General features: G+C 37.0%; 1 protein-coding gene across 6 annotated transcripts in view; it reads left to right on the top strand.

Annotated features, from left to right (window-relative positions):
* Positions 1-19,134, top strand: part of AASDHPPT (aminoadipate-semialdehyde dehydrogenase-phosphopantetheinyl transferase) — a 30,896-nt gene that overhangs the window by 544 nt on the left and 11,218 nt on the right. For 2 of the 6 annotated variants that reach the window (XM_064409376.1, XM_064409377.1), the window contains exons 2-4: positions 1,101-1,326; positions 14,097-14,218; positions 14,938-15,099. In XM_064409376.1, coding sequence (XP_064265446.1) covers positions 1,101-1,326; positions 14,097-14,218; positions 14,938-15,099 — 510 coding nt within the window. The other 4 variants (XM_064409378.1, XM_064409379.1, XM_064409381.1 and 1 more) reach the window with 4 other exon arrangements.

Below are 19,134 nucleotides of genomic sequence, written 5' to 3'. Positions count from 1 at the left end.
AGCTCCGCCGCAGGCACCGCCTTTCCCCTGATAGGTCGCTACCTGGCGCATCCCGCTGTCACTCACAGGGCGCTGCGACAGCGGGTTGGTTAGCGCTCTTGAGGGCGGGGCTCTTCGTGCTTCCCGCACGGCGATAGGCTCCCGCCAGGGCTGAGGGGGCGGGCGGGCGCAGGGAGCGGCGCCATGGGCAGCGTGCGCTGGGCCTTCCCCTGCGGCGCATGGCGGCCCCGGCGCCGCGAGTGGCTGCTGGCCGCGCAGCTGGTGCAGCCCGAGGAGAAGGAGCGCATCGGCCAGTTTGTCTTTGCCCGCGATGCCAAAGCCGCCTTGGTACACGGGGAGCCGGGGCGCGGTTGTCTCTGTGCGCAGTCAGCCTTGCCCAAATTCCTGATTTGTCGTAGGAAAACGTGCCGTGCGAGGCATTTCAGGGATGTAAAGCTGAAGGATAAGATTTGTATAAAAGTATGGAGCTCTGCCGCACTGAGGAGCCAGGAGGGAAGGCAGGCTGCTGTCAGTTGTTACTCTGAAAGACTTCACCGCTTCTAAGTCGTGATAAGGAGACAAAATCAGCGTACCCTGAGGGACTCTGCATAGCGCATCGGGGTAACCACCACGAGAATAAAGCTGTTTTACAATATCCGGGTGTTAAATCTCGCCTAATAACAGCAATACACGCCTGCTAATTAGTCTGGAAGGAATTATCACTTTTAGCTGTTGAGTATTTAATTTAGTACCTAGGTAGTGTGTAGATGTACTGAAAGGAAGGCTATGGAGATAATTTTACTGCTCAGGGTGGTGTAAAAAGTATTTGTCCCATAAAGTATTGTGAATAAGTTACTAAGGTAGAGAAAGGAACTACTGTGTTTTCTCAGTAGTAAGCTGGGACTTTTGTTAATTGTGCTACTAGTGATAATGTATTTGATGGACTCTTCTGCTTAAACTTACTTGACAGAGCTTTTATGAAAGGGAGACATTTAAGTTATTTGGCTAAAACACACACGACTTGATATCAACAGTAATAAACCATCATTTTTTAGGCAGGTGGTTTTCTAGCAGCCACATAGCGCAATAACTCTGTATGAATTACTTGTTTTATCTCACAGGCTGGTCGCCTGCTGATGCGGAAATTAATTGCAGAGGAGCTGTGCATACCTTGGAATGAAGTACACTTGCAAAGGACACCAAAAGGAAAGCCTTTCCTGGCCAGTAACTTAGTTGGTATCAACTCAAATTACAACTTCAATGTCTCTCATCAAGGAGATTATGCAGTCCTTGCAGCTGAGCCTGAGCTTCAAGTTGGCATTGATGTTATGAAGACTGATTTACCAGGTAATTCTTTATAGTGACTGAAGCAGCTTCTGCAGTGTTTAAGTACTAAACATTTTCACATTTCCCAAAGAACCAATCTGTATCCTAGAAATTTAGTGTAATTAGCAGAGAGTGTATGAATGTACTGTGTATTTGGGATTTCTAGCTGTTAAATGCGCTCCTCCTTGTTTATTTTGAGGTGCATTGTAGGACAGATACGGACATATCTCTCATAGAGAAGCAGAACTCTGGGAAAATAAGATCATTAATTTTTTTATCATATGGGCACTGCCAGCATCTGCAGATATTTCTTGAATTATAGATTTGCTGTGTGTGAGGCAGATGGTGGGGGGGGACAACTTTCCAAACAGGGACAATTGGATCCATCCCCATGAGAACTTCATAGACTGTGTTACTCACTTGTCCCATATGTATGGACATGTTATGTGTCACCCAACTGGCAACACATATTTGCTGTGAATGTTCAGTAATCCTCAGTGAGAGGGGATCCTGAGGAGGGAACTCATGAGTGTCCTTGGGAAAAGACTAGACTTCAGAAACTTTAGTTATCGGCCTATTTATTTGTGTGACGTGACTGTATAGGTTATTGAACTAAAGGATCAAAATTAGGATTGCAGCAAAGTGTATTTTTAAATACAGTTTTACGGAGATGATTTATTTTGCAAATGTTCATCAGTGCATAGTCATGGGTTAAAGGAGAAGCCTACTGGGATTTATGATGCACTGGAATTCTGCTTTTTTTAGAATCTTCCTTAAATGTTTAACCAGATATGACAGTAGTAATTGTGTTGTTAGACAATCTTTCTTTTCAGTTTCTGGAGTTGCCCAGCATTTTATGCTGCAAAATACGTTGTGTTGTAAGGGAGAGATTCAGGTAAACCCTGACTGGATAACTTTCTGTCTGATCGCTTTATACCTTTTTAATGATGACTACAAGCGTAGAGTTTTGGATTGTCACATTTAGCTAGGATGCACAGAAGCTTTGCTGCAATCTGAAGTTCTTTCCTGTGACTCAGACCTGCCGTAGACTCTCAGTCTGAGCATGGTCAGCCTGTGAGGCCACAGGACAGCCTTTGGAGGGTCCTCCACCAGAGCTGTTGTGTGTTTTGTGACAGGACTTATGCAAGTGGGTGAGGCTGCTGTGGTACAGGGCCACACCAGACAGGACTGCAGTAACACAGGGCCCAAATAACCAGATTAAGCTTGAAGCTGGTGCTTTTATCATAGCTCTCTCAGGCAGAGCAAGCAAGGTGATGTCCTGGCTGTGTCTCCCCGCAGCATCTTGCACACCCTTGCACAGCCTGTTTGCTGGAGAGCAGAGTTACAGAGAAGGCCTCGATGCTGTGCAAACGCTGCTGATTCCGGTGTGGTATCAACACTGGGTTCATAGACCTAAAACACAGCACTCCACAGGCTGCCATGGAAAAGGAAACACCTGGACCCAGTATCCTTGGAAACACTCTGGGCTGCCACTGGCCTTACCACAGGACTCAATTTTAATTCCTCATTCCAAAAAGTTTCTAGTTTCAGCAGGTAAATAGTGAAAATCAAAACATTTAAGCACTTGTATATGAAGTTTTTCTTGGAAACTGCAAAATTCAAATTTATACAGAAAAATCGAAGAATTTATATGTGGAAGTAGGGATATCTTACATCCTCTTCTGGTAGTTTATGCAAGTGTAAATGTAGCTGGCATTTTAAAGGCATGTTGACAATGTCCAGCTGACAAGTTTTATGAAGCTTGTTAAACTTTATTTCTGACTGACTAATACTTTGAAATCTGTTACAGACAGGCTTTAGTGTTTTTGGGAGATGCTGGTGAACAGTGAAAGATTACTCATATGTCTTCCATTTTGTAATTATAATTTGTATTTTTGAAAAAGAAATAAGATAGTAATGGAAATGTAATAATTACATGTGGGAAAGAGAGACAATAAATAAGTAATATTAAAGATAGAACTTCATATTACAGAGACTGTAACTTAAAGCTGGCCATCTTTTCACCTGAAATTTTACTGAGGAAGATTTTTCTCTTAGTAGAATCACCTGCAACTCTTTTTTGTTGCTGGGCTATGAATAGGTAACACTGACTTTACCACTGACTTATTTTTTTCTGATAGTTCCACTGAGTGGTGCTCTTGTTCTGCACTTGCTAAGTACATTATATTTCTGAAGGAAGATCTACAATAAATCTCTTTCCTTGGAACAGATACAAGGACAAAGAGTTCTCTATGAACAAAGTACATTTCAGTAGGTTTGTTTGGTTATTTTCAAATGCTTGTTTAAATACAAAATTTTTAATCTTGTGATGTTATCCAACATCATCTTGATTGAGGTCTCTAGTATTGTAGCTCTTATATTCCTTTATTGTTCAACCAGTGAGCATGCAAAATCTGCAGTGCAGATATAAAAGAGTATAATGCAGCTGAAAGTTTTGAGAAGTCTACTGTTTGTGTGCTGCTATGTAACAAGGAGCCCTGGTGCATGTAAACATTTTATGTCACTTCTTAATCCATCCTATGTATTTTGTTTTACTTATTATTTGTGAGAAGCTGGCTCTTTCCATGTTACTTGTGCTTCCTTATTAAAATCTGAGAAGTGAAACTACTACAGGACATAGCCGCCTTCAAAGGTGAAGGCAGGCCTCACTAGAAGCTATTCTTACTGCTGCAAAAAGCAGCAGTTCTACAAAAGTTCCACAAGTGTGCAACAGCTGATCACTTTTCCTCTATTCAGATATTGAAGTAAATACTGTAGTGATGGTAGAAAAGGAAAATATCCTCTTCAGGTATTGTGTGTTGTTGCCTTTTGATTATCTGGCAGGTTATTGTGGATTTAAATAAGTCTTTCAGTTTAATTGCTTTTGATGAATTACAGAGATCAATAATTATTTTCTTCTCTTTAGATCAGTTTAAGATGAGCTCTTGAGTCATTTGGAAAAATGCACACTTTCCTGTAAATTTGTTTGTAGGAGTGTCTGTGGACATTTGGCCAGGTAATGCGTATGAGTTTATTTTAAGCCTTTCAAAAAAGAAATGAGAAGGGTCCTCACAGTACTGTTAACTCTTGTGGAAAAGAGCTGGTGTTTGATTTTTTAGTTTATGGAAAAATTCTGCAACAAGTGTCAACTTGGTTTGAGTGGTGTGCGGGATGTTGATTGACCAGTCACTTAAGCTCTGTAAAGTAGAACGTTTTCAGAATCTTGGGAAATAATTATAGCTTAATAAATATTGCCTTGAGCATTTGAAAAAAGTTTAGATCTTAGGCTCAAGAGCTTTCCTGCTGTGAAAGTGAATTTCTTTTCACTACTGCAATTTTTTAGCTTAGATGGATTTGCAAAGGTAAATAAATTAACAGTTCATTCCGTATCTTTGAAAATCAGCCTGCAATCTTTCTTACATATCCCACTATATTTACTTTGATCCAGATGTCTCCAATCTCAGTTTTATTCCAGAATTAAATATTTGACATGCTACTGCATGAATTAGCTTTTCTCATTAATATTTTGATTTTATGCTAGGTATGCTTGTTAAAAGACACAAAAGGGTAAATTTTCTGCATGTGAGTTTTGGAAAAAAATTAATTTGATCTAAAAATACTCAAATGCTTTTTTAAGAAAGTAGGCTATTATGTGCAAACACCTAATTATTTGAAACTGGTTTTCTCTGAGGCAAGAAAATACAAAAAAAGAACTTGACTCATTTTTCTCTTTTCATTCTCATTATTACATTATTGAGGTGAGATAATGCAAGAGATGATAGAGCTCTTCAAATCAGAGACAGGTCAAATATGTATCTAAGTCCCACATGAGGAAGCTAAATAGTGTATTTCAGTCTAGCTCGTGGAGGAAAGCTCTCTCCAGACAGTTTTAAACTTTGTGCTGTTAATTTTGGTGTATTCCTAAGCCTAATTGAGTTAGGCTCACCTACATCATAGTTCAGATATTTGGCATGTCTTTTAGCGAGCAGCCATGTTCACTTTCTTGAATAAATTCCAAATCAGATTGTTTAAGGTAAAGGTAAATCATCTTAAAGACAAAAGCACTCTAAAGAACAAAGTTTTAACTGTCCCTGGTTTTATTGTTGTATTTCAGTAAGTCTTGTGGCAGCAGTCAGTATCTAATCCATTACTGCTAGACATAATCACCAAATTGTTAGCTATTGTTACAGGTTTAGGTGTGTGGTGCACTGCTTGGAATGAAGAAATTAACAAAGGGTTTGATTTAAATATTACTTATTACAGATCAAAGGAGTAATAATTTATAAATATTATATATGATGTAAGCACATAATTTTTAGATGTGAAGGATGCTAAAACAGTTGATATCCTTGTTGAGCTAAAGAATCACAGTGATGTTATGCACTTACACTGAGTAAACAGGGAGGCATTTCTTTGTTCTTGTTCTGTTTGCAGCTGGGAAGAAACAGCCATCTTAAACGTGTTCTTAAAGAATGTATAATATATAGCAATTTCATTGTTGTGCTTTATTCACGTTTCTACCACAGTTTTAACCAGGAATTACACAATTCTGTAATGGATAAAGCAATCTTCTCTTTAAAGGAAAATTTCTTTATTTTACAAAGAAACACTCTTAATCCTTTATGACAATTTATTTAATACAAAAATGTGAAACCATTTGGATTAAAATATAAACTGGTGGCAAAATGCAGAACTATAAAATTAGACTGTGAAGAATGTATGTTTAAAATGAGGGAAACACCAGCCATTAGGAAAAGAAAAATCCTAAACTAGGGGCTTTTATTAAAAAAAAGAGTTGGAATATAGAGTAACTGTAAAAATGCTTGTCAGATTGTTTTGGTGTTGTGGTTTGGTTTTGGTTTTTTTTTCATTCTGAACATTGAATTTACAGTAATCACAATTTGTTACTAAACTGGTGTTTTGGGAAATTAAGTTATACAGTCACAATGAGCAGCTAAATAGAACTGATTTTTTTTTAACAAATTTACAGGCTTTTCAGCCTTTGACAGTTACCTTTGGCTTTCCAAATGAAGAATGTGAAACAGAAAAATCTGATCCAAGGACTAAGGTTATGTAATTACTGTGTAGGTGTTTAAAAACTGCATTTTGAGTTTCTTGCTAGCACTGCCCGGTTCCAATAGCTTCAGCTCTACAGATACATATATTTGTTGCAAGACTGCAATGTAGAAGCTGACTTTATTTTGTGTTGTCAGCAGTTCATTTGGGTATTGACTGTACAGGTATTACAGTTTGGAGCCCTTACTGGTTTCAAGGTTGTGAGACAGTCTTTTAGAGACAGACTTGCAGATTTTTTTTTTTTTGTACTGACTTAGGAAATGCTAAAAACTTATCTTAAATATTTCACAACTCTTCTCAATAAATATAAGAAAAAAATAGCCCCAGCTGTATTTCCCTAATCTGTTTCATTTCTCAGAGAAATTCTGATTTTCAACCAGGCAAATATTTTTATATTTCCTAGATAAAGATGATATGTTGCTTATATTATGTCAGGTTTTCAGGAGTGTTTAGGGTTGGGAGACGTTTGCTAGTTCCACAGGTAGGTATTTTCTTTCCATTTACTGGGTTGGTGTTGGGAATTTTAGACATTCATAGCTATTATGTGCTGTGTTGTATTTTGATAGAAAATCCAATTTTGCAGTGTATTAAAAAGTTATTACTTGCCCTGCACAGTTTTCCGGTTTCTTCATCAGACTTGCTGGGTTCTGTGTTAAGCATGTATATCTTCCTTTTTCTTTCCTAGTAAAAACAAATTTAATAAAAGCAAAGCAAACACTTGCAATGATATCTACAAGAGTAGATACAGCTGATACAGGTGAATAGACCATTGAAGTTCAGTTTTTCATCTGTGGGCCTCTGCTTTTTCATCTGCTTTTGCCATGTTGCAGCACATTTATCTTCCACTTGCATCTTTCCTTGTATATTTTGGCTGGATAAAAGACAGCTCCTGTAGTGGCAAAATTTAATTTGTGTGATGTTAAGGGGATGGATGTGAGGGGACAACATGCCAGTGACTAGCAGACTGCTGTCTCTTCTCTGGGGGAAGACCGAACAAAGCAAAACGTGCTGGATTTTAGCTGTCAAGTAGGACAAACAGTGTTTCGTCTGCTGGCAAGCCAAGCAAAAGGCTTTATAAAGTTTTGGTTTTTTGGATTTTTGTTCATTTGTTTTTAAAGAATGTCCTTATGTAGGAGAGATTGATTCTCAAATTTAAAACACTAATACTGCTTCTGTTATGTGGGGTTTTTAGGACTTCATTATGAAGGGGGAAGAGAGGGAGGGATGGTGTACAGACAGAGGTGGGAAAGGTCTAAATGTGAAAATAAGGGATATTTTTACTGCATTTGGCTGTGTAGTTCATGTTCTGGGACAGGCTTCTGTGCAGTGTTCCTACTTCTGCCATTAAAGAGCAACTCTGTTGTTCATTGGATTAATTTACTGCATAGGATATCGTGAGGTTGAAGGACATGGTCCCAGAGTGTGTGTCTCAGTACTGAGGACTATTTCCACACCAAATTTAGAGGAGACATCTCTCATCAGACTCTTTAAAGGAAACCAGCTAAGTTTGAATCAGCTTCTGCTTTCTAAGGTCGCAGAGCTTCCCAGGAAAAATTTGCATTAGTCAGATCAAGGAGGTGTTGGAAAGTGTGAATCATGTTGTGAAATTCATGTGGAAGATGAGGATGACTTTGGTACTGAGACTTGGCTACCCTTTTACCCAGTAAAGTACTTTATATACCAAGTACCAACTAGATTCCAGTACAACCCCAGGTTCTGCAGTGGTGTTAGCTTCTTAAAGATGGGCCTACGTTCCCTATAATTACGCTGTCACTAAACCCCTAACTCTTCCTGCTTGATAAACTGCGAAAGGGAGATCTGCTATTGTGATTAAATCTCCTTTTTTTTTTGCTTATCTTTTTTTGTGGACTAGTAAATTATATTAAGTTGTAGGTTTTCTTTAAAATGGTAATTTTAAAGCAAAGGATTAGTTGCCAAAGATTTCAGTCAATATCTCTGAATATGTAGAAAGACCTTCTAGTATATTATTTCATAAAATGTAATAAAACTTCTCAGAGATCTGGTGGCTTGGTAGTACTAGGTAGAGTAAGACTGTAGGTGGTCAGACACCACCTGGACTCATTGTTTTACATCTGTAGTTGTGTCCTCGTGACTTGCTTTATAAAGGAAAGTGTATTTTTATGTTTATTTAGATTTTGGGGGTTGTCTTTTAGTGTGATTTTTTTATTACTGCTCGTTTTCTTATTTGCTATCACTATTTAGTTGTAAGTGTATTTTTCTGAAAGAATTTGAGGTCCCTGAGTCATATTAGTGATTAAGACCTTTTGTATTTTAAATGCTTTTATTTTCTCCTCTCAGAAGTAAGCTTAAACCATGAGCTTGAACCCGGATGCGTTTGACTGCAAGCTCTTCAATAGCAAGTGTATATTCCACCTGAATGTTTGGCGTGGAAAGAACACGTAGAAATATTCTGGAGTCTGAACAAAATTTGAGAGGATCTGGAATTATTTTTTGAATTTTTTAGAATAAATGACAAAAAGCATGAATCCGTTGCAGACAGTGTGCTACTTGTCTTTAAATTGATCAGCTATGAGGTATGCTGTTAACAGTTTTTAATGTTATTTTGGGGTTTTTTTAACCAAGTCATAGCTGCTGTTTTTCCAGTCAAGTTTTAGAGGTAGAGCTGTCTAAGCCATTATGACTCTTTACTTCTGTTGTTTTACATTGACTGTCAAGGCAGCTTGCTCTAAATCTTCATCACTGCTGTTAGACCCAACCACATCAACACAACTGAAACCTTAGCAGTTTCTCTAATATTGCAGAGACTTAATGATGCTGTCTGCAGAGAAAATATCAAACATTATCAAATTATTTCAGTATCTTTATGACTGAATTTTCCAGATTAACATTTTTATAATCTGCAAAATGTTGAGTAATTGGTAAGAGGCAATGTCAAATTTTCAGGCATTTTAGAGTTAGTGCTTCTCTGGAGTATGCCAAGATAAAACACATCAACGTTAACAGAACAAGAATAGATGTTTAACATACATATAATTGGGAGAATTGCAGGATACTGACAGGAAGTGTGGAGGTCAGAGAATGTAAATCCAATTTCCAATTCACACGAAAGCTGTGTGAGCTAGTAGATTGAGAAAACATGCATTGTTAATGTTCTATCTGGTTCTTGTAAGTTAGTAATTTATCTCGCTAATTATTTGCCTTGTGTTGTTTCTAAACGTCTGTACAAGGGTTAGTTGGTATTAATAAACAATTAGGGCTTGGGCATCTGTTGCAGCAGACATGTTTTCTCTGTGTCAGGTCAGTTTGGTTTCCTTTAGAGACAGTAAAATGTGATCAAATATGGTCCTACACCAAAAGTATTGTCAGCCTAAGCATCCTGGACTTGAAACATTCATCCAATACAATTGGTTAGTTTAGAAGCTTCATAGCTGTCTTGTGTTTCACACTATTAGGTAGATTGAGCTGTTCACACTTCAGTTGTCACACTGCCACTTTACCTGTTTTCCATCTGAGAGTGAACTGATTGTATTGATTAGATAATTGGTTCATAATCACTGACCTGTTTCTTTTATGCAGTTCAAGTTGGTGAGGAGGCTGTTTGCCTTCTGGGATTTGTTTCATATTTTTGTTTTGAGTGTTTGTTGGATTTGGTTTTGTTTGTTTGTTGTGTTTTTTTCAGGAGATTAGTTGATCAATGAGCTGGCAGTAGTAGCTTTATAAGCTAGTTTGTTTGTATCTGACCAAACCTAGTTGAAGACTGTAAACTCATAAAACCTGAAGTGAAGATGGTCGGTCATCTACTCTTCTCATTGTTTTTGAGAATGCATGACATGGTTTTAATACTTACTGGATTTGTACCCTGCCTTTGTGAAGTATACACTGTATTACCAGAGCTGATTTATGATTAACCTGATGTTTGTAAAAATGTAAAAAAATTCTGTACTAGCCTTACAGGTAGTAATTTTCACTATTAATAGCATCAGAGTTTGTATGGGTCTTAATTCTGATTGCCTTCATTTTCCTACAAAAGCATCTTGTTGGAATTTTTTAGCAGGCAGAAAAATGGGGGAAATTATGGTGTATTTATGTACTGTTTCTACAGTGCATTTGCAAACAGGACTAGAGAATATAGTCTGTTTTCTTATTTTTCACTCCTGCCTCTTTTTAAAATCAGTCTTTTATATGTGGTCTGTGGCATTACTGTTCTACAGGGAAAACACAAAGCATATTTTTTGCCTAGTCTTTAAAAAATTTTAACAAAAACCTAGTTGTCATTGCAGTAGAAAACATGGCATTATGTATTAATGTAATAATACATATTTTGCTCATGCAAAAAATACAGACATATGCACACATATGAACACACACACTTACCTGCATATAGCATATTTACTTTCCAGGCTTAATATTGGAGTATTTTTTCCAGTATCACTCACTCTTCCTGAAATTTCCATCGTGTTATGTGCTTCTTATTTAATGAAGAAACTTAACTTCAGATTTAGATCTTATTTTTAATGACTAAAGGCAATTTTTGAAGGATTACTCAGTTTATATTCTTAAGGAGCTAATGTACTTAAAAGTTTATTAACGAGGCATGTATTTTAAAATCAGAGAGGGCAATATAATTAATGCTCAGCATTAAAAGGAATTAATTTGTTATTTTTAAGAATTCTGTTTCCTGACATAGGCAAGTAAGAAGTACTTACTTAAGAGGTCAGTTTATTTCTCAAACAAGTTGACAAGGGGGAGCTACTTCAGAAATGCAAATTTAAAACCAAATATTTAATTGCTATATGGACTTGTTCCAGTTCTTTCCAAGGAAGTTTTTTATAAATTGTGGCAAGTAGTTGGCCACAACTTGAGGCTGTTTTTTAAAATCAAACTAAAAGCAAAAAACATACCATTTAAACAGAAACTTTCTGCTGCTTCTAGTTTTGTCCCCTTCATATATCTCCTGTGTCATGAGACATTGAAGAGTGTTTAGCAAAGGGCCACCAAAGTGTTTAGGGGATTGGGGAACTTGACTGATGTAGAAATGCTGATGGAGCTGGGTTTGTTGAACCCGAAGAGGTGAAGGTTCTGAAGAGGGGAATCTAATCACAGCCTCCCTGAAATGTCGCTGCAGAGAGGACGTGCATAGCTGTCTTCATGAGGGTGCAGTGGAACAGGGCAAAAGGCAGCAGGCTCAGGCTGCTTCAGGGGGAGTTCTGTCTCTGTAGAGCAAGTCTGCACCATGAGAACGGTAGAATAGTGGACTAGGTTCCCCAGAGAAGGGGTGAAACACTCTGCTTGACAGAGCCCTGGGTAACCCAACATAAGGCTCTGTTTTTCACCAGAAGGTTAGACCAGGTGGTCTCCAAAGGTCCTTTTCAACCTGCATTTTCCCCATTGTGCTGTGAATCTGTCTCTGATACTGAAGCAAATATGGGGAAATGGACTAGGCAGGCTGTGGTACTGCAGCTAACTTGTGAAGAATAGGAATCCCAAGTCCTCTGATCTATTCCTCAGAGCAAAGCAACTGTACTGCTAAGGAAACACAGAGTGAGTGCACTTAGGGACAAAGTGGTGCCCAAGCTTTTCAAAGGAGGAACACGGCAGGCAGTGGGAGTGGAGGGGAAAGTGCTGTGTGAATTTGAACTTGATTGTTGAGAAGGGTAGCTGAACAGTTGAAGAAACCTAGGACAAGAAAAGGGGTGAACAATGAGGAAGAAAGCAGTAGCATATGGATTTGATATGCACTTGGTGTACAAAATGGTTTAAGCATCAAGTGTATTCACCACATGCAGGACTGACAAAGCAGGAGCCTTTATGTACCTGTACATGCTGAAGGTAGTGTAATGTGAATAGTCTTGGGTGGTTTTCTCTGGTAGTCCTGGGTTATTGAAAGGAGGACAACTCTGAAAGTAATAGAGAAGGAAGCATACACCAGAGCATGCTGGAATGTTTTGTAGTTTGAATTACAAGAACAGGCTGGGGCCTCACCACTCTTGTCTTAAATATTCAGGAAAAGAGAGAAGGGGAAAAGAAAAGTGGATTGTCTAGAGCAGGTATTAATGTAGTTATTTGGTTGTAAAACGGGCCATACAAACACAGAGGTGAAAGAAAATACCTTTCTCCAAGTTCAACAATTCTTTTTCTTTTTTCTTTTTTTTTTTTTTGTTTCAGAGAAGTTGGATTGTGTAAGTAGATGGATATGTAATTTGCCTTGGTAATTCATCAAGGCATACTTAACATTGTGGTTGCTTTTTTCTTCTACTGTTGCTTTCTCCAGAGGGAAGTTAGTCCTGTCCTTAGACTGTTCTGGATCATTCCATTAGCCAAGTGCTGCAATTGTCAACAAAAGTCTGCCTTAAGGTGTTCACTTTAAAATGCGATTGAGGGCATCTCTGAAGTGTCACTGCCATGTCTTCTGGGATGTGTATGTCAGATAACACTTTGCAGTATGGTTTGGAAATTGTGAGAAAATCTGAATATGTGCTTTAGTGTAGCATTAGTTTCTTCAGATCAGTTATTACTGCTGTCATTACCCGTTTTTATTTACTGCTTAGATAGCTGTAGAAGACCACTTTGTTGAGAAGGCTTGATGCCTTTACCTCTGGTTTAGGATGGGGAACATGAGCATAGAAAAGGAAAGTTCCTTGCCCAGTCAACCCAAAGAATTACTGGCAGAACTACAGTTAGAATCTGCATCTTAAGCAGTTATGTAGTGACTGGGTTCTTCAAAGTAGCATAGTATTGGGAGGGGGAACATGTTTTGGATTAAATATGACTAATATTATATTTTTAGTAAGAACATTGAGTAACCTATCAAAGAAATTGTCTCAATATGTGGAATTGTCTCTATCCAGATTTTTATTATCCCTACTAGAAAAGACATTGTTTTCTGCCATTGTCTCTTTAGCCGCCTGTAAGCCAAGTTGGACTTGGATGCTTGCATGGAATACTGATTGACATAAGTCTATGGGTAGCCAAGCTTGTAGCAAGGTCCATAGGTTTCAGTGTACCATAGAAATGCCATTGATCCATATAACCACACACTGCAGTGTCTTCAATAAGGTAAATTTAGACTAGTGGGGGAAAATGGTGTAGCCCCCAAAGAGCTGCTGCAGTGCCACACAGCTGTGATTATTTTTAGAGGAAGCTTAAATGTAATCTAAGGATTTGAAGATTTGGTAGTTTGAGGCTGGGTTTTTTGGAGGATTTTTTTGTCTTGGTATAGTTCTTACTGTTGTTGTGGGCACCTCTCTACCCACGTTTTTCTTCCAGAATAAATCCATTCCAGATAGCTTAATATGTATGTGATAAATTCAGAAGACTGCTTCTACGAGTGCTTAAAAAAGTGTTTCTTCTGCATCCCAACATGCAAGGGTGGGAGGCAGAATAGCTTGATAAATTTTGACAAACAGCATGCTATTTTATAAAATGTTACTAGATCAAGCTGTCAGATGCCAGAGACTGTATATCCTACTTTTGTAGTTGAATATAAATTTTTTATGTTTTATATAAATTATCATTGGTTAAATACTTTGCCTTTTAGAGAATGCTGGAATACTGCATCCTGAACCACCATCAGCTCACTGCTGTGAGGCTGTATAAATCCAAATTGTGGAGCAGAGTTGGTTCATAATTTTTTTTCTTACGAGTTTTTTCTAGAGCAACAATGTGAGGTAATTAATTTGCGTATTATTACTACTCTGTTAAAATTTCTGTAAATATCTCTGTCTGATTTATAGGTAGTAGCTCAATTCCAAATTTCTTTCACATAATGAAGCGACAGTTTACTGAAACAGAGTGGGATGTAATCAAGTCAATGAGTAATGAATGGATGCAGCTGGATATGTTTTATCGGCACTGGGTAATACTTCTCTTCCTGTTTAATGTCTGCAAATGTTCACATTCTTTTCTGATTTAATGTTTTTATTTTCATTATAGTAAAAATGTAATATTTTTGTATTTCCCTGGAATCATAGAATGGTTTATGTTGGAAAAGACATCTAAGATCATCAAATCCACCACTAAACTATGTCCCTAAGCACCACCTCTACCCATATTTTAAAGAATTTCAGGGTGACTCAGCCACTTCCCTGGGCAGCTTGTTCCAATGCTTGAAAAACCATTTGATGAAAAAATTTCTCCCATTATCCAATCTAAACTACCCTGGTGCTTCCTGATACCATTTAGTGTGAAGATATTCTTGGACTTTATATTTCAGTGATTATTTTAATATCAGAATAACTGTGAGAACCATGCTACAGCTGACATTTCCCATGGTATTTATTAGTAGTTTTAAACACAAAGCCAGAACAAGGTAAAACATTCATATCTGTATGTGCCACTGAGTAATTTCAGTTGCATATTTATTTTAATGCAGCAGGTTAGGCTAGGTATAAACTATGCTGATAACTTTTTCTCTTGATAATTTCATCAGTCTACCCTCACATTTACAGTAGTGTAAGTCTTAAATTTATTTTATCTGCAATGTGTGCTCAGAAGTAATGTTTATAGAGCAGTAAATAGCAGTTTAAGAAACAGTTTGTAGCCAGTGTAAATAAAATATATTTTTGTGTCTTTTAGGCCTTAAAAGAAAGCTTCTTAAAGGCCATTGGAGTTGGAATTGGCTTTAACTTGCAGAGAATTGAATTTAATGTGTCTCCATTGCAACTGGAAATAGGGAAGGTGTACAAGGAGACAAAAATGCTTCTGGATGGAGAAAAAGAAGAGGAGTGGACATTTGAGGTAAAGCAACTGTTTTCACAAGTTTGATAAGCAGTCTCAATTCCTTATTGTTGCATTGCATGTTTGATTTTTTTTTTTAATTACAACTTTGCATCTTTCCTCTGTAGAACCCCACTGAGTTTATATTATCAAAACTTAGACTATAAATCTGCAGCATTTTAAATATTTTTTTAAATTGCAAAGACACCCAATAGAAGGATTAGTCATAATGTATTTTTGTTTTTTCCTGTGCCTGGAATATATTTCCTGCACTCTGGGAAGGACATTCCTATGCAGGAAATTCACAGAAATATATTCAGGCCTGATTTCTTGAACAGATCTAAGATTTTAAAGTTCTTCAACAGTTGGTCTAGAATTTTTGGTCTCAGTAGTCTGAATCTTGGAGTTGAAGCTTTTGTTTTCCTTCTTCAGAGTTATTGGAGCTTATCACTAAAACATCTATCCTTTCAGATTTGGTAAGAAATTATCAGTATCATCTCATGTAGCTTACAAGATACGTAGGGGAAAAACTGATAGGGACATGTTTACTGATGGACCTGGAACTGCTGGGTTAACAGTTGGACTTGCTGGTGTTGAAGGTGTTTTCCAGCTGAGATTATTATGATTCATAATGATCTCAAATGATTTAATTACCTAAAAAACAAGCTTTAAAAACAAAATAAATTACAACCTCATATCTCTACACCCCAGAGGCATGTTTAACCCCTTTAAACAAAGAAAAAATGGAACAAACTGTCAATTGCACTTTTCAGTAAGATTATTCAGTTTCAAATACCTATTTGCATTTTGAAAATACCTGTGTTGTTGGAGACAGCTCTTCCAATAGAGCTGTCTAATTGACAAATTTCTGGTGTATATTTATTTTCTTTAGTACATAAACTACACATACCCTGTGCACGTGGTCTGAAAGCATGAATGTTCCAGTAATGTTTAATTTCAGAGTATGAGTTTCTTTCCTCACAGTTCATTCCTTCATTCACCATTCTTGTCCACTTTGGGTTTTGTGTTACAAGTCTATGCATACAAAATCAGTCCTCTTACTGAATTCCTGTGTAGTATAGCAATATTAGCATGTCATGAAATTCACTTGTTGGAATTACACTTGCAAAGGAAGTTATTGGGAAAGCCTAAGTGATAGATCTTGTACCTGAATGCTTTCTGTGTTGCTGCAGTGTCCCATGGCCAAGGGAACAACTGCCTGTCTTCATTGAATTCTAGAACTCCTAATTTTGGACTTTGATGTGCTTGTGGTTGATTGACAGAAATAGCCTGAAGATGTTGATGCAGATAGCTCCCTGTAATGCTTAAATGCTTTCTAATTGTTTGGATTTTCCATATTACTTCGTAATTACTGCTAGAACATTCATGCAGTTTTTGTCTGAGGAATGTCTCCACTTCCATGCTTGCCAACCTGCTTCCCAGGAATGCAGCATTATAATGAGGTAGATTCCTGTATTTTAGAGAAAGGGCTTAATATCAAGTTTCCTTTAAATACAGGCTCAATTGGGATATAATTTCATTTAAATATCAACATTCATTAAAATTAAATAAAATATTTTGCAGTTACCAATCTCTGGAGAGCCAAAAATTAAGCGTTGCTTTACTCTTTGGTCTCTTCCCAAGTTTTTTTAAATTTTGTGTCCATGTTCTTACTTAGAAAAGTTTGGGGGTTCTTTTGTATCATCAGATTTTTGAAATAACTTTTTAGTTGAAAACACTAATTTGGAGAAATCGGAAAGAGTCACTTGTAAGACTACGTATTACTGATACAGTCTTTTCCTTAGGTTGCCTGTTGTGCCAATTTTACTTTAGGGAGCTTTTTCTATCAAATAGAAAAAAATATTGACCTCACTTTTACATTTCAGAACTGCCTATATCTTAGTGAAAGGAAATGATCAAAGAGAGCAAGACTGTTTAAAATTCAATTATCACATATTTTTGATTTATTCATTTCAATTTTAAAGAGAAGCTAATTTACTTAAAATGGAAGGGAGACACAAAGGGGATTTTATCCATTTAAATTGCACAAAATGTTCTGAAATGTTCTTCAGAAAGTACCATGTAATATGAAAAAGATAACTTTAAATTCATAAAGAGCAGGAAAAGATCCTCCACCTTACACTTGTCATAACTAAAAGGTCAAGAGAAATACTAATGAATCAGAACAAATCAAAGTTGACACTTTTTAGACACCCTGTAACTGTTCACAGTTGGAGCACAGCCAATTCAAATTGGAGATAGAATTTTTTATGAACAGTGCAAAGAGGTTTGTCTTATTTCATGGTAAATACCAATTAACTACTATGTTATGTAGTTGACTGCGTGTTCTCCTTTTACCAAGGGTTTAGTTTTGCTCAAGGTATCTTTGCCCTCATTCACACCCCACATTTTTTGGCTTGAATGGAAGGCAGTTGATCAGAAACAGGCCCTTCTTGTTTGGTGTCCTTTCCTTGATGGAAGGATTTAGCTTTAGAGCTTTGTTTTTTATATTAGTCTAGAGAGTGCTATGCAGATTCCCTTTAGCTGTTTTGGAAGGAGTTGGAGGAAAAAAAGCTTTGTTTAAAAGCATCAATTTAATTTTAAGATATGTCTGCTATATGTGTTGAATATGCTTTATTCATATGGATGGTACATACTTCCCTCATTTTAAAAAGGTGACTTTGTTTAGCAATAACTAAAGGACAGCTAGGCCAGTGAAGAGTGATAAGAGTATTTTGTCAGTGTGTTGATTTAGGATGGAGTCATTATGATGATGATGATTATTATTATTATGGGTAATTCTTTATGCTCCGTTTACTTCTTTTGAAGAAAATAAACTTGGAAAATTGTCCTAGTTTCATATCTGGTACAGTTAATTTTCTTCTTAATAGCTGGCATAGTGCTGTGTTTTGAATTCAGGATGAGAATAGTGCTGTTAACACATTGGAACAAAGTCAAGGACTCCAGTTTCTCATACTGCCCTGCCAGTGAGGAGGCTGTGTAGTATGAGCTGCCTACTACTACGACAAGAATGAAGTAGTAGTTAATTCTAGTAAAAACGGAAGAAGTTTATTGAAAACAGTTATGAAAAGTTCCATCATTTAAAGAGATAAATGTAAGTTTATAAGATAGACGGATTTGAAGCAGATCTTATGTATGAAAAAATATATTGGCATAGGAAAAAGTTTCCCAGAGAAGTTGTGGATATCCTGGATGTGTGTAAGGCTAGATTGGATGGGGCCCTGAGCAACCTGGTCTAATGGAAGGTGTCCCTGTCCAAGGCAGGGGTGTTGGAACGAGATGATCTTTGAGGTTCCTTCCAATGTAAGCCATTCTTTGAAATTATGAAAAATAGATTCCTAGTTAGTGATTTGCAAAATGTTAAATGTATTTGTGACCCCTTCCTTATTAGTCGCAGTTGTGTACAATTGATCAGGAAGAATAACTGGATAGTACTTACTGGAATTGATATTAAGGAAGACTCTTAAATGAGACAACACATTCGTTTTTGTACCTACCTCAGCTTTGGATACAATTATTTTATACAGGAAGCACATGATTTATCCTAAACTTTACTCTGGGATTAAGAATCACTTGGCAGGACTGCTGTTGCACAGATAACTTTTTGCATTTTTTCACAACAAGTATTTGCTTGATTTGTTTATATGCAAATAAATTACTTCCAGAACATGAATTTCAAAAGAGAGATTACCTGGGTCAATTTGAAACATATTTAGTAATTGCTGGTGTGCAACTCTAATTGGCATCTTTCATCCTCAGTAACAGAAGTTAATCCTGTTGCATTGTGAGGAATAAATAAGAATAGAAACTTTAATTTCTAAGACTAGCTAATCCAGCTGGATTCACTCATCAATCAGTTCTGCTGGCTGGGAAGGTACAGATTCATCATAAGCTGTCTGTTGTTGAGTGAATTCATAATAATTTGAATTCCAGACACATCATTCTGCCGAGTCCTTGAAATGAGATCATTGTAAATCTGTGTGCTCTAGTAACACTTTTGTTCTGTGCAGACAAACCCAAATTTTGGTCCATTAT

The sequence above is a fragment of the Passer domesticus genome, chromosome 2 (genome assembly GCF_036417665.1).
Source record: "Passer domesticus isolate bPasDom1 chromosome 2, bPasDom1.hap1, whole genome shotgun sequence".
NCBI lineage: Eukaryota > Metazoa > Chordata > Aves > Passeriformes > Passeridae > Passer > Passer domesticus.
Note: the sequence above shows the minus strand (reverse complement) of the source record. Positions and strands in the feature narration are given on the sequence as shown.